The 27288-nt window shown below is 42.9% G+C and overlaps 1 protein-coding gene across 7 annotated transcripts in view; it reads right to left on the bottom strand.

Annotated features, from left to right (window-relative positions):
• The window catches only part of KANSL1 (KAT8 regulatory NSL complex subunit 1), a 144434-nt gene that overhangs the window by 94856 nt on the left and 22290 nt on the right, over positions 1–27288 (bottom strand). For all 7 annotated transcript variants that reach the window (XM_035135742.3, XM_088655565.1, XM_088655567.1 and 4 more), the window contains exon 2: positions 10187–11573. In XM_035135742.3, coding sequence (XP_034991633.3) covers positions 10187–11490 — 1304 coding nt within the window. In that variant the 5' untranslated portion in view covers positions 11491–11573. The remainder of the gene's footprint in view (positions 1–10186; positions 11574–27288) is intronic.

The raw sequence follows: 27288 nt of genomic DNA, 5'->3' as shown, positions 1-27288 counted from the left end.
GCCGTGGCCCAAAAAAGGTTGAGAAACACCGCTTTATAAAACTAGCCCATTTCCAGCAAATATAAAAACATACTGCATTATGTCAAACCAGTCTTGGTTTATCTAGCTCAGTACCATGTACACGGATTGCCAGTGGCTTTTCCAGGATGTCAAGCAGGGGTCTTTCCTAGTCCTACCTGCAGGTGCAAGGGATTGAACCTGGGAGCCGTCCGTGTGCAGAGTCACTGATCTATAGCCACTCCCCATTTAAAGTGTTCATATGAAAGCTTCTCTTTACATAGCTCATCTCGGACATCTCGACTATTTGCTGATCACATACACATTCCACCAGATCCGTGCCTGATATTCTTTTAAAAGCACAGCTCCCTCTCACCTTCGGTTTCTACATCTTTCTTGACACAAAAGCTTTCGAGGAGTGCTCAAAATTCCCCAGGCGCATTTTGTGACTGGGGCTAGTTCTACTGCAACCGCGGGGAGATGGCCAGATGCCAATTGGTGACTGCCATCTCCATCCAGCCGGGCAACTCGCACACAGCACGTCAGCAAAAGATGCAAGCCTTGTGTTTCTGTGCTTCTACATAGCAGCAAACTTTGCTCTGTTCTTCCGCGTGGGCTGCGATCCTAGGCACACTTTCTTGAGAGTAAGAAAGGTCCCCTGGGGGGAAAAGATTACTGCAATTGGTAAATTGGGCAACTGAACTGTTAAATATATTAACAATGACAATATACACAATTCATTTTTTGCTGGAAGACGATGTATGGTATCTTTTTAGCACCAGGCTAAAAACTAACAGTAACAACCAGACAGACATCACTGGGAAGAGCATTCCACAAATGGGGCTACAACTGAAAAGGCTCACTTCCCCAGCTCTTACCCTCCAAACAGAAAAGGAGCTCAAATAAAGACCAAAGGGTCCAGGCAGGTTTATATTAGGAGGTGTGCTCCAAAAGATATGGGGAGTTATAACTCTCCCAATACCCTACAACGTATTATTATTTTGTTAACAATGAACCACTTCTTGGTACTGATCTTGGGCATAACCAAGGAATTTGCTTCTACATCATTGTTCAGAGTGAGCTAGTTAGACATCTGGTTACGCTCTCAGGAAGATGTGCCACTGCTCCCCTATCCAAATTTAGAAAATCTAAATGTTATTTATAGAAACAACATTTTATGGACACATATAACGGACAGCATATGTGCTGAAAGATGGGACTTGATAACGTGTCCTGAAATGGATTCTGAGAAACTTTTCTGCAAAGCTGTCTCCTAAAATGAAATGAAATGAAATTAAAAAATCAGCAACTCAACTACACTACAGTCACTTAAAATTCCCTCAAGAGCTCAAGTCCCTTAAGGGCACAATAAAAGCAAATGTTTTATTCCAGGTATTTTGAAAATCACACTTCAATCTCCAATGTGAAGTAATACTAGGATATTATTTAGTACTGACTAAGTGGAAGATGATATAAGTACCTTTGGAGGACAAACAAAGCTCATTCTTAGGCATTCACATGAATGGATTTGCAGTATCTTTTAACTTACATCTGTGCCACAGCTACAAGCAGCACTTTTTTTCAGCTGGACCTCATCGGAACAAGTCCAGCACCTCTCAGTGTGGGTGCCATTGGCATTATAAGAGAACAAGGGAGGCGTTCCTGGTGAGTTCCAGCACCTCCAGCACCTCTAATTCTAGCTGGCTGCAAGAGATATAGCTGCAACATAAACATCTATGGTTGCCTCTTTCAGTTACTATTTGCATGCAAAGTTCTACTGCAGCATATTACACCACTAGTTAATTTCAGGGGTGTAAAAACAACCACCACTGGCACTTAAAAAACACCCAAGTCAGGAAATAGGTACTAGGGTTGCTGCAAAAGGGAAAAAGCAGAATTTCCCTCCTGTCTCCTGGAAAAATCTCATTGGCTCTATAATTTTGCAGGCTTTTTTTTTTTAACCTCTGGTAATTCAAGTATGCACCATTTGAGGTTATGATAACCACAGGAAGCGTCATGTTAACGGGCACAAACTTAAAAAACAAAACAAACAGGACTAACAAAGGGAAGGATCCACTCAACGTCAAGGGTTGCAACTCCCATTGTTTTCAGCCAGAAAGGATTAAGCACCTGATTAGGCCTCTCACTTAAATAAACTTTGTTTTGATATTAAATTTGGCAGGGTCATGCCTACAATATCTTGGCGTCACAGCATCAGCATATTTAGCAAAAATGTGTAATTCTGTCTCTGTCATGTTTAGTCATATTTCAGTGCTTTATTACCCCAAACCGTGCCAAATTTCTATCCAGCTTTTTGAGACCTTCTAATTAAACTAGCTCGGGGTTCTCAATCAGTGTTAGAAACTGGGATAGAAAAGCTAGGAGCCAAATGGCTTCTGGGACCTGGGTTGTGGGCGCCAAAACAGAATGTCCAATCGCCATGGCGGGGTGTGTGTGTGTGTGTGAGCAACACATTTTATTATTTTGATAAGCATGAACGCAATCCCATAAATGACACATTGTTAATATCACTTTTTTTGCAGAAACTGTTAATACATATTTAATTTGGTGTTTACAATAAAAATGTTGGTAGCGTACTTCAGTTTTCAAAACACTCATTATTGTTAAATGCCTTTAAAATATTTTCTATCCTTAAAATATACTTTGAGGCTTCAAAGCACATACATTTCAGTCTTCCTTGAGTGTCAGCCAGGCGTTAAAAAATGGCATTCACAAATGGTGAATCTTTAGGTGCAAAATGCGCCTGGTGCCCTGCTAATTTTGAACCCTCTTCTCAAGAATCTTCATCTTCACTATGTCTTTAAGGTTCCATTGATTTCCACAAAGACAAGATTTTATCTTGCCCAAGAGTTACTTGTCTGTCTTAAAAAAATGTTTTCCCTCTGAAGCCATCATGGTGGCCAACAACACATCTGACCAAATGCCATATCCCAAAAAGAAGCCCCTTTTTACATCTTGAAGTTCATTCTTGCCTGGATATACAGGATGGCATTTTTTCTAAAGTTATCCTGCTCTCACTAAGGAGAGAAACAAGGAGAACCTCGGTATTTACCCAGAACAAAAGGTAAAGGGATCCTTGGCCATTAGGTCCAGTCGGGACCAACTCTGGGGTTGCGGCACTCATCTCGCATTATTGGCCGAGGGAGCCAGCGTACAGCTTCCAGGTCATGTGGCCAGCATGACAAAGCCCAGAACACAAGATTATGCGCAAAGTGGCAGACAGACACTTCAAGTGCGGGGGCGGGGGGAGTGGTCTAAATGCATACCCTCTGAGAATGCAACAAGTGCAACATTCACCACTCCTTAAGTATGTGAATTTAAACCCACCATTCGCCACCTTACTTTTTTTTGGGGGGGGGAGGGAAACATCTCGAGCAAATTCAACACCACAGCTGAGCTAGTACATCAAAGACCTAACTGCTGGAGAAGGGAATAAGAGATGCATTGTAAAGGATCAGCCAAAAGATGAGAAGAAATAAATCACTTGGCATATGTCATGATTAAGATTCCTCGATGTCAGAAGTAGGCAACTTGCTCAGCCTTAAGATATATTATTCAGACTCTTCTGACGAGTAGGATATGCTAAAATTCACCTTCAGTTTGCATGTTTTTATTGCAGGCAGTTAAAGTGGTTTGCAATATTTCCTTTAAAAGGAGTAAGCGGAATCTTAATTTTTATTTCCATTCCAAATCCCATTGTCCCGTCCCACACACCTAAAATTGTGTATATGGAGGAGCAGCGTAACTCGTCAATACATTCCCTAGAACTTGACGCACAATGGCAATTTGGGACATTGTTTCCAGATGTTTCGTCATTTTAATTTCAATGGGTCTACCCATTGAATAGAACTTGGTGAGATACAACCCAGAGTATTTGGACTAGCAAAGCAGGACTGTCTTAAATCAACCATTAGAAGCTTTAACTGACTAGAGTTTGTGCTGCCTAGCAAGTCAAATATTGCTGTTATTGCTACAGCACATTTCAGTGCACAAAGTGCATCACAATCCTCAAGTGAGTCTCGTGACAATCTTTTGAAACAGGCAAGGGCATGAGACTCACCCAAGGCTAGCGAGCATGATTCCTTGACCAGCAGGCATTTGAACACACTCACCATCTACCCTCCAGAGGCTGTTGGACTAGTTTCCAGATTTCCTGACCACTGGCTATACAAGGCTGGGCCTGATGGGAGCCCAGTACCATCTGGAGGGCTCAAAATTGGCCATCCTTGGCTAGCCTATATCAAGACTGAACAACTGTGTCCATGTCACATCAGGGGCTCCAATTTATTGAACACAACACCTTTGGTCTTTAACTTTATTGACGCATTCTAGAATACAAGTCTCATTTAATAATTTTTATTAATCTTCAATTACAATCCAGTAATAGCCTCATTACAACAATACCATTTTATAATACAATTACTAATGCCAATCATTCAAATACTGAATTATATAATTTAGATAAGGTGGCCCCCTGTGTGCTAGAATTGATGGTTCAATGATTTAGAATATTCTGCTACCAAAACAGTCTTGTATCACACTGCAGATGCTTCTACAGGTAACTCTTTCAGAATGGGAGATGAACAGCTATCAGACCATTTCCATTTATAACCAATAAATAAATAAATAAATAAATAAATTCACACGGTAAAAAAAGGCATTGATACATGTTAAACCTCGACTCCCCTCCCCCTCTTTCTGCGGTTCCGAAAATTTATTCTCTTTTCCCTGCATTTCCCAATTAAATATATTTATATTTGTTCTCTTCTATTTCATATAAGTTTTCGCAACTGCACATTTTTACAATAATCCTGCTAATGTCTTAATTTGTTTACAATTCATTTGTTAATATTCAGTAAAAGATTCCCATTTCCCATTAAAGAGTTTGTTGTCTTGGTTTCTTATTCTTCCGGTAAGTTTCATCACTTCTGCACAGTCCATTAATATCTGTAGCCATTCTTGTCTTATCTGGACTTCTTTCCATCTTTGGGCAAATACCATTCTCGCAGCCGTGGTTGCATACATAAATAAATTTCTATATTGTTTAGGTACCGCTGATCCCTCATTTTCCAAAAGAAAAACTTCTGGTTGGTTTTTTAAAACAAATGTTATCTTAAACATCTTCTCAATTCATTATATATCATTTCCCAGTAGGCTTTAGCTTTATTGCAAGGCCACCATTAAGGGCCTTATCTACAAATAGTATACCAAGCTATAACTGACATCAGAAGGAACTGCAGCAACACGCCTTATTTCTATTGTTTTATTTAATCATGTGAACCACTGTGATATATAAAGAATTCTAAATAAAATAAACCAAAATAGCCTCAAAATAAAAATCTACTCTTACTCTTTGATCCATTACCATTTGCCTTACCTGATTAAGAATTGTGCCCCGCCCCCATTTAAAGATTCAGTTGATTAATCTACCAATTAAAGCTTGCATGGCTACTAAAAACCTTGGCAATACAGATCTCATTAGGGATAGCACACAGGGGCAAACCACATCGTTTCCTAAATAGCATCAGATCAGTCAAGCTGAAAACAGGCCAGTAACGGAATGCTACTATAATGAGAATCCAACCATCTTAAGTCAATCTGCCTCCACAGAACTACCAATAGCTACCACAGCCAATGAGAAACAGCAAATGTCTCTAGGCAACAAGGGTGGGGTGGGGATACAGAAATCCTTGTGCTGGAGGGCAGAGAAGAGACTATGTGAGCCTGTAGCATTGTGACCTCTCCCCTACGGAGTCCTAGGAAAAGGGGTAAGGAAAAAGCCACCTAGGTATATCCAATAGAATATGAAATGCAAATGCCAAGCGAACAAAGAAAGGTAGCAGCAAGCAAAGACAGCAAGTCAATGGGCACTGCTGGAAAGGGCAGCACTGCTTTATTTTGGCTAATTACTATATATAAATCCTACAGTTACAGCACATTACTATCTAGGCCTAATAATGTGTGGCTAGCAATTCCTACCAAGACTAGAAGAGCTGCCAATTGAGCAAACACATAATGCTACAACAGGGTCACAGCAACATTTCAGGAACTGAAATGCTATTTTGGAGCTTGAGGCAGAAAGACAAAAGGAAAGAAAGGGCACCAACATTCCAGAATATCCAGTTATTAATTCTACCACCCCACCCTATTAATTTTACACACTAAAGAGGCTTACAGTGGTACGTTGGTTTACAAACTTAATCTGTTCCGGAAGTCCGTTCTTAAACCAAAGTATTCTTAAACCAAGGCGTGCTTTCCCCTAGCAGCGGGGGACTCAACATTTACAAATGGAACACACTCAACATGTTCTGCTTCCAAGGCAAAGTTCCCAAACCAAAACACCTACTTCCGGGTTTGCAGCGTTCTTAATCCTAAACTGTTCTTAAACCAAGGTACCACTGTATTTCCTTTTATCTGTAAACAGAAGCAGGTGCACTTCTCCAAGGTACAGATCGAGATTGCATCTCTCTGAAGGCAGCTGACCCAACTACAACAAAATACAAACCCCTTCCCTTAAAAGGCTCTATGGTTTGGAGACCATCACTTCTGACCCCAAGAAGTGAAAATATGAAGCTATGAGAACAGGGACCAATGAACAGTTCATCTCAAGTGCAACATCAAAACGACAATTTCACATAATGAATGAACTTACATTAATTTCACCATACCCCCAAATGGTCTGTCACTTGCTTCTAGTAGTCTGAGGTGGAGGGAGAGTGGTAAACCTTGGAGCCAAAACATTATAATTGGAAGGGTACTAAGCATTTTTATTCTATGTTTGCTTTTAACCAACTAGCAACGTGAATATGGCCTCTGAAATAAAATACAGTGGTACCTCTACTTACGAATTTAATGTGTTCCGAACACACATTTGTAAGTCGAAAAAAATTGTAAGTCGAATCCCATAGGAATGCATTGGGAGAAAAAATTCGTAAGTCGAAGCAACCCTATCTAAATATTCATAAGTAGAAAAAATCCTATCTAAACCGCATCCAAGATAGCGGACAGAGCTCCATTTGCAAGTAGAAAAATTCATAAGTAGAGTTATTTGTAAGTAGAGGTACCACTGTAAGATGACTTTTGGAGATCGAACTAAAATATCGCAAAGCAGAACCCACACAACACAGTAGATTTTATTTTCATGAAACAACAACAGGGCATCCGCAGCAGAAAGCATTTGGACTGCTGTGAAAAGTAATTGATCACTTGTGGATAATAGGGGGAGGGAGAAAGTCTTATAAGAGCCACAGTGAAGTCGTAGGTTACCCCAATGACGTTACATGAGGCTATGCATGCAAGCATCAACAGCAACGACTGGCAAACACTCCTCTGCCTGAAGCCCTGGAGAGCCACTGCCAATCGGTGCAGACAATACTGAGCTAAGCGGACCACTGATCCGATTCCATATAAGGCAGCTTCGCATGTCCACACAACACGTTCATGGTTGTTTGCCAGACATATAGATGATTATGGCAGCAGGCGTAGGCTCAGCCACACTCAGCAGAAAATCTGCAGACCGTGCATGACACCATTGTATCACATTGGCTTTGTGAGCAGTTACAGCAAGAGCCCAGTGGGAAGGGTCAAGGCTTTTTAGCTTCGATCAGATTCATGCCCCTTCTCGTCTCCCTTTAGCAAATGCCACCTCCCAGCATTAAAGCCAGCACTGGGACAATAAAGGCTATGATTTCACAGAATTTGCTGCAAAAATGTAAGAACAAAAGCACTGCCCCAAGTACTGAACTGAACAATATGCAAAACACGCAGAGGTTTTCAGATGCCATCCATGCTATGAAGACACTGACCCAGCAGCTGAATATTGCCTATACTTCTCACGGCCCCACATAAATAAGATCTTAATTTTGCCGAACCAGAAATCACCCATGCACCCATTCCACAGTCTTCAACTCAGTCATTCTTTTGTTATAAAATAAGTATATGTCCCTTTAAAAAATGTCTGTCTGTGCAACAAGCCCCTAGGCCTGGGGCTACAGGAATGCTAGTTGCAATCCACTGGTTGACCACTCAAAGCACGTGTGCATGATCAGCACAGGAATTAAATGGTAAATTTTGCTCTTTTTAGTCTCATCCCCTCCTCTCCTTCTTTCTTTTGCATCCTTGCATTCATGAGCCTATGCATGGCAAGGAGTTCTGGCCCCAGCCACACAGCCCAGGGCAATGCTGTTTTAAGAGCGGACAGTTGGGCTATTTTCTTTCCAGCCAGCCTCAACCCAGACACTGCTCTGCATGCTGGGGAAGCCTCTGTGCTCCACAGCTTCACTACACAACACCATCATCAAGCTCTTCATAACGGAGGCCACAGCTGCCAGAGCAGCCTCCTGCTTCCCCATCTCTTTGCATTTTCTGAATTCCTTCAACAATGCAATTAAGTCTGTCTGTCTATATGTGAGAGAGTTATGTTATACGTGTGACTTGGAACATTTGGTCTTCTTTATGTTAACTTATCTACACTGCCTACACGTGGTAGTTCTTGATTTTTACTGATGACATAATATGTTAGGTTAATACCGGTATGTAGCCTCACATCGTAAGTGGGTGGCATTGTGAGACAAGAAGGGACTTGTAAACATGTGCAACGGCTGTGCACGCATGAACCCGGCCTTTCCTGTGAGCACAGGCTCCGATATACTTGGTTCTGCATCTTGAGCCACCGTTTTGTGACTGGCTCCATTCTCCCACAATGCCACTTCCTTGTAAACCCTGGATCTCTAGCTAATTAAAAAGAGACAGCAGGACCCACAAGGCTGTAGTCTGCTCACCCCTACCAGACAAGACTTAATCCATTGTAAGACCCTGACATGGTCTGTATTATCTTGATAATCAGAAGACCTGGGGCAGATTTTCTGTGTTGCGTTAGGGAAGAGACATGTGCACAGGCAAGGCTAGCTCCTGAAGACACTGTAACTTTCAATGAATGGCCAGACAGCAACACCCCCAATTTAATTTATCACAAGGCGCTGATAAGATGAAGGCACAACCTTCTCCAATCCACAGCTCTAGTATTATTTCATTCACAAAATAATTAAGGCATCCTCTCCAGCCGATCCAGGGCAACGATAAGCACTGACCCAGGACGGAAGGATTTTAACTAGCACATTATTTGAGAGAGCTTTGGGCCAGCTCTGGGGTAAATACCAGACAGCAATGTCTACATAGGAATTCCTATTAAATAGAGGAGGGGACCCCAAATGAAAGCAGACACAAAGAAATGGACACAATATGCTGCTGAGCTGCATTTTACTGCTCCTTTAACCAGTTGTTACCACTTCACAGCCATGGTACTTTCAACACCTAAAGCCCTGCCTACCCCATTTCCTTCCACGCCTTCTCCAATTCCAGAGACACCTCTTGCTTTCAGCAAGATCCCCCACACCCTATTTACCCCCCCTCCTTTCCCTTCCCCATCTCCAGTGCAAGACATAATAGATCTTTGATCCTATCTCTTGCTATTTGTTTAGCAAACAAGCTGTAGGTCCCTGGTTGCAAAAGGAACTCCCACAAGTCATTCATGCATCAATATTCCCCAAGTTGCCAGAGAAAAGGCCTCGGTTTTCACCAAACAGGGCTGGAATGCTTTAAAATTTGTACCAACAGAAAGCCTGGATTCAGACAGCAGAGACAACTTCATACCAACAACCTCTGTCTTGCCCTGAAGGAGCTAGAGAGCACCTTTGCTGTTCCAGCAGGCAGAGGCATGGTCCTATCTCTGAACAAAACTGTAAGCAATATTTCACAATGTATGTTGTGAAAGACCAGGGAGCTGGAGTAGATGGGAGCAAGTAGAGAAATAAGTATTTAGTGCTTCCTGCCTTTGGTAAAAGGCGGATGAGTGAAGATGGCTGGAGTTCTTGGGGCCTTAATCCCTATTGTGGAGTTAAAGATGAGGAGGTGATGCTAAACCTTCCAGCCAAGCGTAATTAATTGAGTTTATATCAGCTCCCATCACTCTCGCACCTAATCTTCCTACCGCAAAAACAAAAAGTATTGCGGCACCTTTGAAACTAAACAATTTATTATGGCATAAACTTTCCTACTGCTTCTGACTTAACTTTGGGGAAAAACAAAAACCTCTGTTTAATCCCTATCTGGTTAATTTTTGTTGCTGGTCCTCCTTTACTTGGAAGTAAATACACCTGTTGCTACTCACAGTGGTACATGGTGCTGTTCAGTGTCTGCTTTGGTCAGTTCCTCCTCTTCAATATCAGACTCCCCACCCGAGCTGCTGTCCGTCACGTCGGAGTCAAACGCCTGCTCGCAGGACCGCAGGTTAGCCATCCCGCTGGCGGTAAACCTCTCCAGTTCTTCTGAGATGGAGTCACTTTTTAGGAAGCTGCTCAGGCCCTCTGAGGTACTCGTCTCGCTGGCAGCTTTCCTCAAGGCAGCTTCCGCCTTGCGGGTCAGCATCAGCTGACTTCTGTGTCTCAGGGAGTCCAAAGCCGGCAGCTTGCTCAGAGTCTTCTCCAAGAAGCCTCCTAGCTGCTGCTGAATGTGCCGCTCCACTTGCTTGGCCTGCACCACCTGCAAGCGCTTCTGTAGCCTGCGAGCCCGGTTCTCAATGTCCGCCTGCCGCCGCCGCAGCACCCTCGTCCTCGTATCTGAATCTAGGGTGCTGAAGGAATTGCTTGGCAGGGAGATCTTCTGCTCTTCTGGTTTGCTGCTCCCCAGATTGGAGCAAGCAGGCACGCCAGATAATGGCAACAGCCTGTTCTCTCCACCTGCTTCAAGCCCATGCTGCTGCTCCGGGGAACTGTGGCTCCGCTTATTTGCAGTGCCATTATTGCTAAGGGGAGCGGCATGCTCTGCATCAAGGCTTCTGTGTGGAGGAGTGCAGTTGGTCAAACCAGATTTCAGGTCCCCCAAATCGGACCCCCCAGGGCTACTAGAATCAACATCCTGGAGGGTCGCAGCAGGAGGAACACGCTTCCCGCCGTTGAGCGAAGCAGAGTTTTCATGATCGGAGCTGTTGCTCTTAGCCAACTTTTTAGCCAAGCCATTGACAGGGGCTTGCGGCAGAGGAGTTGGGCTACTAGTACTCATGGTTTTTAGGTTTTCCAAGGACAGCTCCAACACAGGTTGCCTCCCCAAGAGGTCGCTAGTTTTCAAGAAGGACTGAGACAACAGAGAGTGAGACTTCAGGACTGTCTGTTTGTTGAAGACCCCTTGCAGCTTCAGAGACTCCTTCGGAGGAACCGAAGTCACATCCGAGCAGAGGTAAGACGTCACCAGGGGCTGCAGCTTTCCCAGCTCCTCCTTCGCAGAGTTATTTCGGAAGTCTAGGCTCGAATCCTCAGCTTTCCTCTTGGCGCCGTTGGTGGCGACAAGGATGTTATTGGCGTTGCCGTTGTTTTCGGCACTGCCAGGAGACAGGGCGGAGGACGGGGGAGCCAGTTTGAACCGGATGTGGTGAGCTTCAGCTGCTGCGTCAGTGAGAGCGGGCGCCATAGTAGCCATTCAGCACAGAGAGACGGGAAGTCCAGCCTCTCCCGTTGCAGAGGCCAGCTCTGCTGTTTCCAACTGCCTCGCCAGAGGGCAGCCTAGAAAGAAAGCAGAGAGAGAAAGAGAGAGGAGGGAAAGTGTTAGAAGCACAGAAATCAGTGCAGCTTCAGCATCAAGTCAATTACTGTGCATAATGCATTTTATTTTATTTTTTATTTTTGCTAAAGCAAAATCATGGCGCAAGAATGTATTTTCTCCAACCCCCAGCAGATCACACCTCAGGTTCCACTGAAAGGGTATGCAAAGCACCATGCGCAGAAGTTGCAAGGCCTTATGGTGTAGCACAGGCATCCCCAAACTCGGCCCTCCAGCTGTTTTGGGACTACAATTCCCATCATCCCTGACCACTGGTCCTGTTAGCTAGGGATGGTGGGAGTTGGAGGGCCGAGTTTGGGGATGCTTGGTGTAGCAGACATAGTGAGCAAAAAGAACAGCAGTGTGATAAGCAGGAACAAAGAAAGGGACAACCAGCTACTAGATAAATGCAGTAAGAACGGGTAGCCAATAGGCTGGGGAAAATACAAATGGAGAGGCAGACTGTGGAGTAAGGAGGGGGAGGGAAATATAGTGTGGCACTCCACACCACGCAGGGAGCCCTGCAATGCAGGCAAGACTCAAAGCTGATATTGCTACTACTGGAATGTGGACATAAGCAGAGAGCCAAAGGTAAAGCCAACCACAAAACCAGTCCAGGGATATGAATTTTTCTTTCACCCAGTGAATCAGAACCAACCCCATACCTAAAGCCTTTCAGTTGTCTTGACCCTGAATCAAATCATAGAACACCAAAAGCAGTTGCATTTTGGGGGTGGAGGGCAGAATTTGTTCAGTTATCAGAAGCTCAAGCCAATTCCTTTAAAGGTCTCTTCCCTGGCTGCAAGTAAAGCATCTGTACTGCCCATCTACGTTTAGCTTGATCTAATTACATACTATTATTTATTGATATCCTCCCTTTCCCAGCAAGGAGCTCGGCACAATATACTGTTCTCCCCCTTCTCCCAAGGTCATATAACGATCTTGACAGGTGAATGGGGGTTTGAACTCAGGTCTTCTCGAGTTAGTCCAACACGCAACCCACCACTACTTCATTCTACTTAGATGCAGGGTAAGGAAGAAAGGTTCCAATTAAGCATATGAGTTGTTTTGGAATTTTTTGGAAGTCTTGTGTTCCAAAAGTATGAACTTAGTAAAGCTGTTCCTCTTCTCCCCCAGCCAAAATTAGAGGGTCTGGTTAGTTCAGATCATGGCTTGAGATGCCCCTCAGAATCTGAAACATCCATGAAATGAAACATCACACACACACACACACACACACACACACACACACGGCCTTCCTAGATAAGATCAAGGTCCTTCAAATCCAGCATCCTGTTTTCCAGTGGCCAACCAAATGCTGGCGAGAGAATCATAGCTCACAGAGTTGGAAGGGACCCTGAGAGCCATCTAGTTCAACCCCAGCAATGCAGGAATATGCAGTTGTCCCATACAGGGACTGAACCTGTAACCTTGGCATTATCAGCAGCACACTCTAACCAACTGAGCTATCCAACATGAGGAGGACAGCCATTCCATTTTGTTCCAATTATCTCTTATCAGAGGTTGACTCCCACTGAAAGAGAAGGTTCAATTTAATTATTAGGGCCTTTGATAAGACTTGATCTGCTAAGAAACAGAACCTACTATCAATCAATATAATTAAGTGCCCTCATGTTCTAGTATTGATCAACCATTTTTAATCCAAACTGCTTTTACCAATCTATCTATAATTCTATAAATCTCTATCACTGCCTTCCCGAGGAGGAGAGGCTGAAGAGTTATCAGGGATTTTCATTAAGGGGGAGGAAAGCAAAAAAGGATATGACAGAAAACAAAAGAGAACCTGTGGCTCTCCAGATGTTGGACCATAATTCCCATCATTCCTGATTACTGACCATATGTCTTCGGGCTGATGGCAGTTGTAATGTAGTCCAATTTCGGGAGAACCAGTTTCCCCAACCCTGCTCATCAAAGTTCCTTTAGTGTGTCCCTCCCTTTTGATAAAGAAGCCCTAAAAACTCTTTAACCTTTCTTCATAGGAAAGTGCTCCGAGCCCTTGATCATTTTAATTGCCTCCCTCTCCGTTTTTCAGCTCTTTGTTTAGATGGGATGACAGTACTATGCACAGTATTCTAAAGATAGTTCTGCCAGAGATTTAAATAATGGCATTATACTTGGTTCTTCTCTACTGGGAGACACAAAGCAGGTTTTTAAGTTGCTTGTTCCGTTTCTGTTATGCAAGTGGATGTAGAAAAGAGCGGCACCAATCCTGCTTTTGTTGCAGTTAGATAACACAGGTGGCCCCAGAGCCACATTTCTTTTTAGGTATGTCAAGATGCAACCAACCAGCTCAGCAACATTCAAGATGAGCATCACAATAGCAACGTGTACAAAAGGTTGCTTCCATGCACTTACTAGATCAGGGGTCAACATTTAGGACTTACTTTGTTCTCTCAAGTGGACAACTGTGAACTGACAGATATAGCACACCACATGGAAACAGCATGTTGGGGGAAAAATGTTTTTATCACTTCCCCAAACTAAGCATTTGTCATTACATTCATTCATCTGCTTGGGAGGTTAACTTTACTTAAAACAACCATTTGCACCACTTTTATATTTGTTTCACAAACACTCCTAGTACACATTTTTCAGGTAATCTATTTTGAAACTTATCCGGAATGGAAAAAGGCACTGGGTACAAACTTTTATAGAAGGCTCATCATGGCTTAGCAGCAATACCAAATCTGTCCTATTATTGTTGGAATAATTGATAGAATAATTGATGGAATAATTGATGAAGTGGGGAAGGACGTCATCCTCAATACAAAGTCAGACTGAAATTCAGTCCTTTCTAGACACCCCTTGTTCCTTGGGAGCTACAACAAGGCCTACAATGTGTAGTAGGGCCTGCGGATCTAACAGTTGATTACAGTGGTACCTCTAGTTAAGAACTTAATTTGTTCTGGAGGTCCGTTCTTAACCTGAAACTGTTCTTAACCTGAAGCACCACTTTAGCTAATAGGACCTCCTGCTGCCGCCACGCCGCCGGAGCACGATTTCTGTTCTCATCCTGAAGCAAAGTTCTTAACCTGAGGTACCACTGTATAGAGATGCCTGGCATAATAAGCACCTCTCCTGGAAAACATCACCACCACCAGCCTGGTTCTTGTAGCACACACTTTCAATCAACCAATCTTCACCCTAGATTAAAGCATATCTCAAATGTTTCATATACCTGTAACAAAAACCATTTACTATCACAAAGATTCCTCATCAACAACTGAAAAACATGAAAATATGAAGTCACAGGAACAGGGGGAGGCTCATTAAGATTACAACTCACTATATCATTAAACATTGTATGCATGCTTGTTTCAACAGGCTAACACAGTCAATAAAGGACAGGCATTTTATTTACTTTAAAAGCTTACATCCTTGTCTCCTTTCCAGAATGGAACTCAAGGTGGGTAACAAAGCTGAAAATTCCATCCAGTATTTAAAAATCTACCTTACACCCTCCCTCTTCCTTGCAACCATCATAAAACCACAATATTTTGTAAACTAACAACAGGAGTCAAAACAGGAACAGGATTGAAAAATAAACCATGGGGAGGAATTTCAACCAAAAGCCTTTTTGAATAGCCATGTTTTTGGCAACCTCCTAAAAACAAAGAGTGCATTGCGATCTGACAGTTTGCATCAGGCATAGGGCATTCCACAGGGCAGGTGCCACCATGGAGAAAGCCCCACATCTCACAAATATAAGGATAGTAAAGCAAAATGCAAGGCCGATGGGGGTGGGATGGAGGGGATGACAGTGTGTGTACGTAAAAATCAGAAACGAAGTTCGTTGGAACAGGACCAAGATTCAAATCCCCACTTGGCCATGAAGCTCACTGGGTGACCTTGGGCCACCCACTGGCTCTCAACCTAACCTAACAGGGTTATTGTGCAGATTAGCTGAGATAAGGGAGAACCATGTTCACCACTGAGCTCCTTGGAGAAAAAGGTTGGATATAAATATTAAAAAAATGAATAAAAGTTAAATTTTGATCTCTTAATAATGGCATGGCGTTATATTAATTCCGAGGCTATAAAATGCTTCCACAAGAAATTAAATCACAAATGTGTTAAATGCCTGCTTGTTTAGCAATGGCACAAAAATTGAAATCTATTAACATGCCTGTAGTTGGGTACTGGGCTTACAAAATTTGGGATTTGTTACTAATGGATGAATTAAAGCAACAGGTAAGGACTCAACATGAGAGAAAGAAATCCATTTTCTTTATGACTGGGGCACTGGTATTCAAATGTTAGGTAATTTAACTGAAACAATTATATGCCTTTTTGTATTTTTCATTGAAATATTAATTTAACGAAATAATAACATGTAAACATATGTGTTCATACAAACTGCCTCTGAAGAGTCACTTTCTACTGTTATACAAATACAAATTGTGCAGTCATAGGGTGTGGGTGGGTGTAAGCAAGTCCCACTGTCTTCAATGGGACTTACTCCCAGGTAAGTAGATATATAAGACTGCACCCAATATATGAACATCTGTACCAAAGAAACATCGTGCTTGACTGTGGCAAGCTGAGCTGAAATGAAGGCTGAAGATTTAGATATTTATTTCAACACTTTTAAACATCTGCTTTTTCTAGGGGGAGAAAAGCCAGGCAGGCAGCAATTTCATTTGACAGCAATATTTCCCTTCTTCAACACAAGAGGAATTACTGAATGAGAATAATGAGGGTCAAATCCCTCATGAGGGTCATATCCGTCAATAAAACTTGCATTATATTACAATGTGTGTATCTGTACTCTCAAGGAAATGTAGTATTAAGAGCTTGCGCATTCATCCTGGTCTACATCTGATTCCAAATATGTTTATTAACACCAAAATATACACTTATCCAGTTGCTTGTATTAGACATGCACGTTTTTTGTATACCAGTATGAATTCCATCAAGTGTGTGTCTTTTGGAGGGTGCTGTATTTTCATTTTGGAGATGGTTAGTTGTTTAATTTGCATTATCCACTCACTAGCAAGATAAGCATAGCATGTTCAGTTGTAGCAGCAGGGATGGCAAACTTGGTGCTTGTCTGATGTTGCAATACCCACAGCCAGAATGGCCAATGGCCAGGGATTATAGGAGTTGCAGCCCAGCATTTGGGCGGGAGTTGGGTGGGGAAGAACAGCTAGTTCCCCAACCCTGGGCTCAAGGGCAGAATCTTTCATTGTTCAAGCAAAGGCAACATACAGTATTACTTTTACTTCCTCCTGCCCACACTTCCCTCCTTCCAGAGTTCAACCTCCTCTTTTTTCTCTCTGCAGCCTCCTCAGGCAACATTACCTGCTCTGGGGACTGTAAGTCATCGCTTTAATCTTGCAACGAATTGCCTTACTGAGATCTCTTCCTGGATGACTCATCAAAAGTTCAAACTCTAATACTGTATGGCTTGTCACTCTCTCCTTTGTGGGGGTGGGGCAGAGGTACATCTGATGCCAAAATCCGCCCGTGCCAAACATTTCCTGCTTGTCCATCCGCAAAATGGGAAACTTCATAGCAGTAGGGCAGGCACAGGCAAACTCGGCCCTCTGGATGTTTTGAGACTACAATTCCCATCATCCCTGACCACTGGTCCTGTTAGCTAGGGATGATGGGAGTTGTAGTCCCCAAACATCTGGAGGGCCACGTTTGCCTATGCCTGCAGTAGGGTGTGCAGGGGCAGCCAGTGTCATGTCCTGCAGTTGTTTAAGGACTATACAACTACCACCATCCCTACTAACCCGACACTGATGGCTGTTGCTATCCAGCACCACATTAGCCACCCCTAGCACAGTGGATCAAGGATACCTAGACTCAAATCCCCACCTCTGCCATGAAGGTAAAGTTTAGGCCAGGCCCTCCCTCTTTGAACTCATCCAATGTTGTCAGGATAAAATTGGGGTGGCCATGAAGCCACTCCTGTGCTCCTTGGAAGCAGTGTTCGAAATTAGCCAGGCGTCAGGCACATTTTGCGCCTAACTATTGACCACTTGCAACCAAGTAAAGATATCTGGGCGCCACCATGTGGCGGGGCATGCCTGGGGATCTTTGGACCTTCACTGTTTTCACACACTAATACCCCATCCTATAGAATCTGCACAATTAGAATGATTTTCAGGAACCAAAATGCTTTTTTCTGTGCAGCCTGAGCATTAAGAAAAAGAGGTAGGAATCGCAATATATATGTGGACTGTCCCCTGGATCAATTGACTTTTCTTATTTAAGTTCTCAAAGCTCTTAACCTAGCTCAAGGTTGTCACTGAACTAGCCGGATGTTTAACTGAGAATCGATCACAGTCAATCCTTTGAAAAACAAGACTTTCCCCCAAAATGGCAACTAGGCATTCCGTTTTGGCAACTGCAGTCTTGATTTAAGGAGCTATTTGGCACCTAGCTTACATACAGGGTGGATCTGATTTAAATCAAATTGATTTAAATCATGATTTAAATCACTAGTCAGTAAGACGTGATTTAAATCATTTTTTTCAGAAAGACTCATTATTGCTTGTATAATCTTAATATTTACAATCAGATGAAGGTTTCATTTTTGGAATAATAAATTTTCAGAGTAGTTTTTGTATATCAGAAATTACTGATTTGGTTATACTGTACTATTAGAAAGACATAGACAGATAATTATGAAATTATTGTGAGGTTTAATAAGTTAACTGTTTACATTTGGACAACTTTTCTGCTGTACTTTATTGGAAGGAGAAAATCATTTCCTTAATAACGATTAAACAATTTATTTAACTAAAACAATAACATTATAGCTTATGTATCCAGGTTTGTTAACCGATGTGGTTAAACAATTTTTAAAAAGAAAAAACGTAAGACTTGAGTTTTAGCACACATTAAAAACTTGAAACAAATCCTTATTTCCTGATGAATGGCATTTCGACTTTAATGTATCTTACGGTAAATAGAAAACTATCTTTAGAAAGATTTTTTCCTCCCAAAGCAGTTTATTTTAAAAACCCGATTTAAATAAAAAGAAATCAGTTGTTGTTGTTTTTTTTAAAAAAAAATCATTGATTTTTATCCACCCTTCTTACATATCTGAGTTTCTAACACTGCTCAGAAGAAATCGGGAATAAAAATGTCCCCACATTCACACATTCAGTTTCACCGAAGTGGAACTAGAGTCCCCTCCCTAGTGGTGTTTACACAGACTGCCCTGCATTCAATATAGATCAATTAATTCAGGTCAGCCCTGACAAAAGTTTTCATGCCTAGAAGCATGCCTACTCTCCTTTTTGCCAGCCAGGCAGCACAAGATCACTTCCGAATATTCAGTTGCAGGAAAAGGGGGAAGGAGAGGTTTTAAAAAAAAAACCCTGCACAATACAGGGCTAGACTGCTTCCAAAGAAAATGGCAGGGTGCAAACTACGCAAAAAAAACTTATTTATCTTGTGTCATTTGGAATACTCAATTTATAATTTTAAACGTACACCAAAACCAAGTGCTTCACACATTTTACAACAGGGTATGTGCTGCCAAAGTACTGCTTCAAAGCAGAGGTTTTAAACGAACAGCTGGTACCATTACAGTAGCCAGAAAGACCACCGCCCTGATTCGGAGTTGCCAAAGGAATGAAGCTTGCACTTCAAAACATTGGAATGACACAAACAGGCAAAAGCAATACGTGGAAATTGTCTGATGCATTCGTTCTGGAGACACAAAAGATGCCTTGTATGCAACCCTCCATCCTTCTGGTTGAGTATCATCGACACTGGCTGGCACTGCCCTTTCCTGTGTTTCAAACAATTCTTCCTCCACCCTACCTGAAGATTGCGGCAGCTGATGGGAGAACTTTTGCATGTATAGCTGAGCTACGGCCCTCCCCCATTAAAGGAATAGCTCCTCTTTCACCTGGTACACAAGTGAACTTAGGACTTTTTGCACACAAAGCAAGTCTGGCACCTCAAGACCAACAAGCTGGCCACAATTGGCATCTATGCTCTCCGAGTGCCCAAACTGATTAATGCAGGAATGATCTCAGGAAACTTATGACTCCCTGTAAAATAGGTGAGGTGTAGCTAGTATCCTTATATTGAAGATGGGGTTAGTAGCAGAGTAGCAGGTTGCTTAAGACTACCTAGTACAGGGATATCCAACCAGTAGATCACGATCTACTGGTAGATCCCCGGCTGATCCTGGTAGATTGCAGGATACTTATCGTGTACAAAAAGTTACAGGGAAAAAGCTAAAAAAAACTCTGCGCAATCCTCCCCCACGCATGCTCCTCCTCCCTCCAATGACAATGGGTAGATCACTGCCAGGTTTTTTTAGACTAGGAGTAGGTCACAGTCTCTTGGGAATTGGACATGCCTGACCTAGTGAATTAAAGGATATTTGAACCAGGAATTTCCTAGCTCATACTGTAAGTCGTAATACTACACGAGTTCTGGAGCTTTTCAGTTGCTCTGTACCACTTTCAGGAGGAATGTGCAAGATGCTTTCAACAGCCAAAAAAGGATCCCAAGAGATCAAGGATAAATTAGGCAAAGAATTCACCGAGCATTCTGACACTTCTTTGCGAACACCAAGACTCAAGAGACAAAGGCCTGGTTCGCCTGTCACAACTGTATTTAAAAACAGACTATGGTTGAATGCAACTATGCTGTGTGCTGTTGCATACCCCATTACCAGGAATCAAGCCAGTGTGGCATGCTGCAACATCTGAACCCAACTCGTTTATTGCTTGTCTCCAAACAAACCACAAGCAGTAGCCAAGGTTCGCTCTTGGGATAACTATTTGTGATTTGTTTAGAGAAACAAACCATGGAGTCTGGGTTCAGACAGCAAGCAACAGCAGCAACAGAGGAGCAACTAAGTGGGCTCTTTTTACTATTACTATTATTATTGTTGTTAGGGACCCAGGTGGCGCTGTGGGTTAAACCACAGAATCTAGGGCTTGCTGATCAGAAGGTCGGCAGTTCGAATCCCTGCAACGGGGTGAGCTCCCGTTGCTCGGTCCCAGCTCCTACCCACCTAGCAGTTCGAAAGCACATCAAAGTACAAGTAGATAAATAGGGACCGCTCCGGCGGGAAGGTAAACGGCGTTTCCGTGCGCTGCTCTGGTTCGCCAGAAGCAGCTTTGTCATGCTGGCCACATGACCCGGAAGCTGTCTGCGGACAAACGCCGGCTCCCTCGGCCTATAGAGCGAGATGAGCGCTGTAACCCCAGAGTCGGACACGACTGGACCTGATGGTCAGGGGCCCCTTTACTACTACTACTATTATTATTATTATTATTATTATTATTATTATTATTGTTGTTATATTTATACCCCACCCTCCCCAGTCAAAACCGGGCTCAGGGCGGCTGACACCAGTAAAATTACAATAGGACGTAAAAGAAGGAAAACAATCAATTAAAATACAATTAATTAAAAAACAATTAATTAAAATAGAATTAAAATTAAAACGCAGCCTCATTTTAAAGTAGCCCAAATCAAAACCACAAGGGAGGAAGACATAGGGGTCAGACTGAGTCCAACCCAAAGGCTAGGCGGAACAGCTTCGTCTTGCAGGCCCTGCAGAAAGATGTCAAATCCCGCAGGGCCCTGGTCTCCTGTGAGAGCGCGTTCCACCAAGTCGAGGCCAATACTGAAAAGGCCCTGGCCCTAGTTGAGGCCAATCTAGCCACCTTATGGCTCGGGATCTCCAAAATGTTATTTGTGGACCTTAAGGTCCTCCACGGGGCATACCAGAAGAGGCAGTCCCGTAGGTACGAGGGTCCTAAGCCGCATAGGGCTTTCAAGGTCAAAACCAGCACCTTAAATCTGATCCTGTATTCCACTGGGAGCCAGTGCAGCAGGTAAAGCACTGGATGAATGTGGTCCTGCGGCAGGGACCCCGTAAAGAGCCTCGCTGTGGCATTCTGCACCCGCTGGAGTTTCTGGGTCAGCTTCAAGGGCAGCCCCACGTAAAGCGAGTTACAATAATCAAGCCTGGAGGTGACCGTGGCATGGATCACTGTGGCCAGATCAGGGTAAGAAAGGTAAGGGACCAACTGCTTGATACGGCGGAGATGGAAAAATGCCACCTTAGCTGTGGCTACAACCTGTGCCTCCATGGAAAGGGAGGTGTCGAAGGTTACACCCAGACTCTTGACAGAAGGCGCTGGCACTAACTGAGCCCCCGCAAGAGATGGGAGTTGGCCCCCCAAACCCATGTCATCCCGACCCAGCCAGAGGACCTCCGTCTTCAAAGGATTTAACTTCAACCGGCTCCCACGTAGTCATCCAACCACAGCTTCCAAGCACCTGGTCAGTGTGTCCTGGGCCGAGGCAGGGCGGCCGTCCATCAACAGATAAATCTGGGTGTCATCAACATATTGATGACAACCCAGCCCAAAACTCCAGACAATCTGGGCAAGGGGGCGCAGGTGCGCTGGGTCACATTAAACCATAGTTTGTTTCTAATGTGAAATGCAAATTGAGCTAACTAACATGAATACTGGATGGATGTGTTATTTTCACTTTGAATTTTATTCATGTGCTACCTTCAGCATCAAGTCCTCTGCTTCAGTAGCATCAGTGCATACAGTTATACTGCGATTATACTCTCATCTCCATTTCCCACCGCCACATAGCTTACCCAGTGCATTTGAAAGCACACTCTACTCCATCGCCAGCTCAGAAGCAGCAAGTCCAAATCCTAAAACTGTCCACATTATACTTTTTCACAATGGCCCTCCCTGGATACAGAGAGTGCTTGCTGGATGCTCCCGTCATAAATATATACCCGATATACAGCTGGAGAAACATGAACTCCACTGTAGCAATGTCAGTTTCAGCCAGATAACCCACACCATATTGCTGCTGAAGCAAAAAGTGATTTTATTAATTATAAAATTCATATTTCAGTCTTCAAATACATTTCCCCCCGAGAGAGCTGAGATAAAATTCATTAATACAATCCATTAATAATAGTAACAACTGACAATCCATTTTTAAACAACAACAACTCTAAAACCATGTACAGTAAATGGCATAAAACAAATTCCAAAGGAAGCAAATCTATTAGAAAAGCCTCAGAAAATAAAAAGTTTTCTTCCTTACACCAAGTAATATCAAAAACAGGCATCGGTGGTCCTTCCAGTGGAGGGCCTATCACAACCAGCTGGACCTCCCTGGGGCAGTGTTAGAAACTCAGATATATAATCTGATAGCCTAATGGCACCTTAAACCTGGGTTGTGGTCACCACAATGGAATGTCTAGGTGCCGTTCCCCCACCGCCACAAGGATTTATCACTATTATTCATTCCATTTCTATACTGCTTTTTGTTTTAAAGAACGAATCTCAAAGTGGTTTGCGACACACTAAAACATCAAATAAAACAATCCAGAATAAAACGTAAGCTTTGATGAAAATGTTGCACCTTCTTCTCTAAGTGACATTTTGTTTTCCCCAGTTGCCCGCCTGGCACCCAGAGATCTCCATGTGGTCACCAATTGGACCTTTTCCAGTTGCAAAGCGTGCCTGGCTAATTTCTAACACTGCCCTGGGGAGTTCATAGCACTGCTTCTGAGCAGGTACTTGTTGCCACCCACCTCACTTCAGATGCTAGGGTCACCCAAGAGGAATGCCTCCACAAATTTAAAAACCGAGGCAGGCAGGTGATCCTTCAGGCAATTCAATCCCAGAGTTTTGGAAACAAGCACCAGCAACTTGTTTTGGTGCCCATCAATGTTATGTTCCCATTGCTTGGTCCCAGTTCGCAGCCTAACAGCTGCAAGCTATACTGCAGCTTCCAGACAGTTTCCAAAGGCAACTCCACATGCAACAGATTACAGTAATCTAACCTGCAGAGTGCCAGAGCAAAGGTTACTCTCACCTGGCTGTCCCTATCCATAAAGGATTACCAGCCTCAACCAAAAGACACTCAATGCCACAGAGGTCACATAGGCCTGCAGGGACAAAGCTAGATCAATGAGCGCTCCCTAAATTTTAAGCCTGATTTCTCCAGGGAACAATACAACCCTTTCCAAATCAGGTGAACACCTACTGACTCAAATGGTGCACCTACCAGCAGTAACCCTGTCTTGTCAGGATGGAGTTGCAGTTTACTGGCCCTCATTCAGCTCATGATTAAGCCCAGCTACCCGTTCAGCACTTCTACTGCCTCACCTGAATCCAATATAAAGGACTGAGAAAGAGACCGGGGGTGTCAACAGCACACTGGCATGGATGACTCCATGTAGATCTATCCACAGCATAAATGCCAGGGCACTGAGAAACAACACACCCAGCACTAACTTCTGGGATCAACCATCCAGACAGGGACAAAACCACTGCAATGCAGTGAACCTCAATCCTTAAACCAGATAAATACTATCACAGTAGTGAAAGCCAAAGAGATGTCCAAGAAAAATCAACAGGGCATCACTTCCCTAATCCCTCTCTCAGCATAGATAACCCACTCTGTAAACAAGGCAGTTTCTGTGCTAAACCTGAAACTAGACTGAAACAGATACTGATAATCAGCCTCAGATAGGCAATCCCACTTAATAACCATCACCCTGATCTAAGGAGGGCCTTCTCCAGAAACCGCATCCTTTAGGACATCTGGGGCTGCCCCTCTCACATATTACAATACAAAATGCAGCAAGAGACTAGTAGTTTACACAAGCAATGCATGACAAATTGCTACATTCCCATTATTCTTATTATTTATTTATTAATTGAAATTATATACTGCCCTATACCTGGTTCACAGAATAAAATCAAAAAAATAAAACCACAAAATACATAATCAAAACAACAACCCAATAACCCCCTTCCCAAAAAGACATTTTAAAAGGGCATAGGATGTCAATCAAGGCCTGGTTAAAAAAGAACGTTTTTGCCTGGCACCTAAAGGTGTATAATGAAGGCGCTGTTGGAGATTCATCCCCCGTGTCTGCATTCATGGGATTGTTGGCTATCACATGATGATATATGTTTTTATTCCACAGAATGGGAAGTGACGAAGACAGGGTGTTTGTGTTACTGTGGGGCTGTGAAGAGATCCTAACAGTCACCAGGCAAACTTCCCTGGGGAGAGCATTCCATAGACAGGGAGCCACATTTTCATGTTGCCACCCTCCGGATCTCTCAAGGAGGCGGCGCACAAAAAAGGGCCTCAGAAGATGATCTCAGGGCTCGGGTAGGTTCATATGGAAAGAGGCGGTCCTTGAGGTATTGTGGCCCTGAGCGGTTTAAGGCTTCCTAGGTCAAAACCAGCACTGTGAATTGGGCCCAGAAACTAACTGGTAGCCAGTGTGGTCAGACCAGGATCGGTGTAACATGCTCAAACCGTCTTGCTCCGGTGAGCAACCTGGCCGCTGAATTCTGCACTAACTAAAGTTTCTGAACCGTCTGCAGAGGAAGCCCTATGTATAACGCATTGCAGTAATCTAAGAGGTTACCAGAGCATAGACTACAGTAGTTAGGCTATCCTTGTTCAAATGGGGTGTAGCTGGGCGACCAGCCAAAGCTGATGGAAGACACTCCAGGCCACTGAGGCCACCTGAGCCTTGAGCGACTGCAAAGGATCCAGAAGTACCCTCAAGCTACGAACCTACTCCTTCAGAAGAAGTGTAACCCCATCAAAAGCAGATCTCCCACCCATCCAGTCTAGGGAACCACCCACTAACAGTGCCTCAGTCTTATCTGGATTGGGTTTCAGTTTGTTGGTTCTCATCCAGTCCTTTATCGAGGCAAACGTTTAACAACCTTTTGTCAGATTTCTACAGTGAAGGCAATTCCAGTTGTAGTTCCAGCCGCAAACCTGTTTTCGCCCCTTCACCACAAAAGAGCATTAGCTATGCAAAAGAGACAATGGCCCTGATCCTGCAAACCCCTATTCACAGGCTTTATGAATTCATATCTGCTATACTGAGTGTGCAAAGTCCTATCACATGGGAGACAGCAGACCATTAAGGATTTGCATGGGCTGCTGCAAGGATGAAGCCTTCTACTCCTCCTATTATTCAGACATATGTCCACAATCCTAAACACCTTTAGTATTTGAATTACAGCAAAATGACTGTGTTTAATAATTGGAGAAGTGAAGCCTCTTGACTTTCATTCTTGAACCCAGTGCTACAGGCCAAGAGCACATACCGTAGCTTCTTGGATATTCCATCCTCAAAATTGTTTTTTTAAAAAAATACTGTATTTATATAGTCAGTTCAATGAATTACTCTTTTCCAGAAGCCTCAAGTTAAGAGTTACATATGGATAAATGTACAGGCTGATACTTACAAAATTAGCACATCAAAAATGGCAATCAAGAGAGTGACCACAACTGTTCCAATTAAGAAATAGCTTAGCAACATTGGAAGGACAAGTATGGATAAATGCATGGCTGAAATGTCTAATAACACTCCCTAGCCACTCAGAATCATTTAAACAGGTGTTACGAACTTCTAAATAATATAAGAGGGTATATCTCAAAATTATATACCTAAATGAGAAAGATAACTGGGAAAAGAATAACCTAAGAATAGCTATGGGTATGTGAAAAGTCTGATAAATGTTTCAAGCAGACAGTCTATTCAAGTGGTATTTGAGGCACTTCATTTGAAATACTGTATATACTCAAGGAAAATTAAAGTGGACGCTCGGGTTGCGAACGTGATCCATGCGGGAGGCACGATCGCAACCTGCAGCGTTCACAATCCGCAGCGCCACGTCTGCGCACACGCGGGTTGTGCTTCTGCGCATGCGCCAAAACCCGGAAGTAGCCCGTTCCAGAACTTCCAGGTTCAGCGCGGGACGCAACCTGAAAATACGTAACCTGAAGTGGATGCAACATGAGGTATGACTGTACTTATTTAGCAAGATTTATTCATATCTTGTTTTTAAAAATCTAATATGTTTACATAACATTGCATAAAATATTTGTTTTTAAAACAGCAATAAAAACAGAATTCAAAATATGGATAAAACCACGAGTTTTTAAAACAGATATACATGCAGAAATTGCATGTCTAGGTAGAACTGCCTAAACAAGGTGCCACTGCAGTGCAATCTATTCAACAGCACATGTTGGAAGCCAAAACTGAGGCCCTCCTCACTTGCCCACACCCAAGAACAGCTAGGTTGTTCATTACCAATTATGCTCATTATCACATTACCAATTGAGCTCTGTGAGGCCTCATCACTCACTTGTTTTTGTCTGCTTTCTGAGTAATTTTATTCTTCTGCTGATGAGTTTTGGTTACAGTTACATATCTTGATTTATTTCTTCTGCTAAATGTTTGTCTTCATTATTTTATGGATGTGGTAATAATAATAATAATAATAATAATAATAATAATAATAATAATAATAATAATAATAATTTATTATTTATACCCCACCCATATGGCTGGGTTTCCCCAGCCACTCTGGGCGGCTTCCAGCAGAATCTTAAAACACAATAATCTAAAAGTTGCGTTTTACTATGTTTTGTTTGTAAAGTAAACTTGTTGTTACCCTTAAAGGCAACCTATAAGCATTTTAAAAATAATAATAAGAGCATGAGCTAAAGTATTTTCGTAATTCTTCATTCCAAGTAAGATTCATCCTACAGAAGGACAGCTCTGTGTGACATCTATTTGGGACATTAAGACTGATGGGATCCTGGACCGATTATTTTCATTTACAATGCATATCCTCTAGT

The sequence above is a fragment of the Zootoca vivipara genome, chromosome 12 (assembly GCF_965207765.1).
Source record: "Zootoca vivipara chromosome 12, rZooViv2.hap1.1, whole genome shotgun sequence".
Taxonomy (NCBI): Eukaryota; Metazoa; Chordata; class Lepidosauria; order Squamata; family Lacertidae; genus Zootoca; species Zootoca vivipara.
The sequence above is the reverse complement of the archived record's forward strand: the minus strand, read 5'-3'. Positions and strand labels throughout refer to the sequence as shown.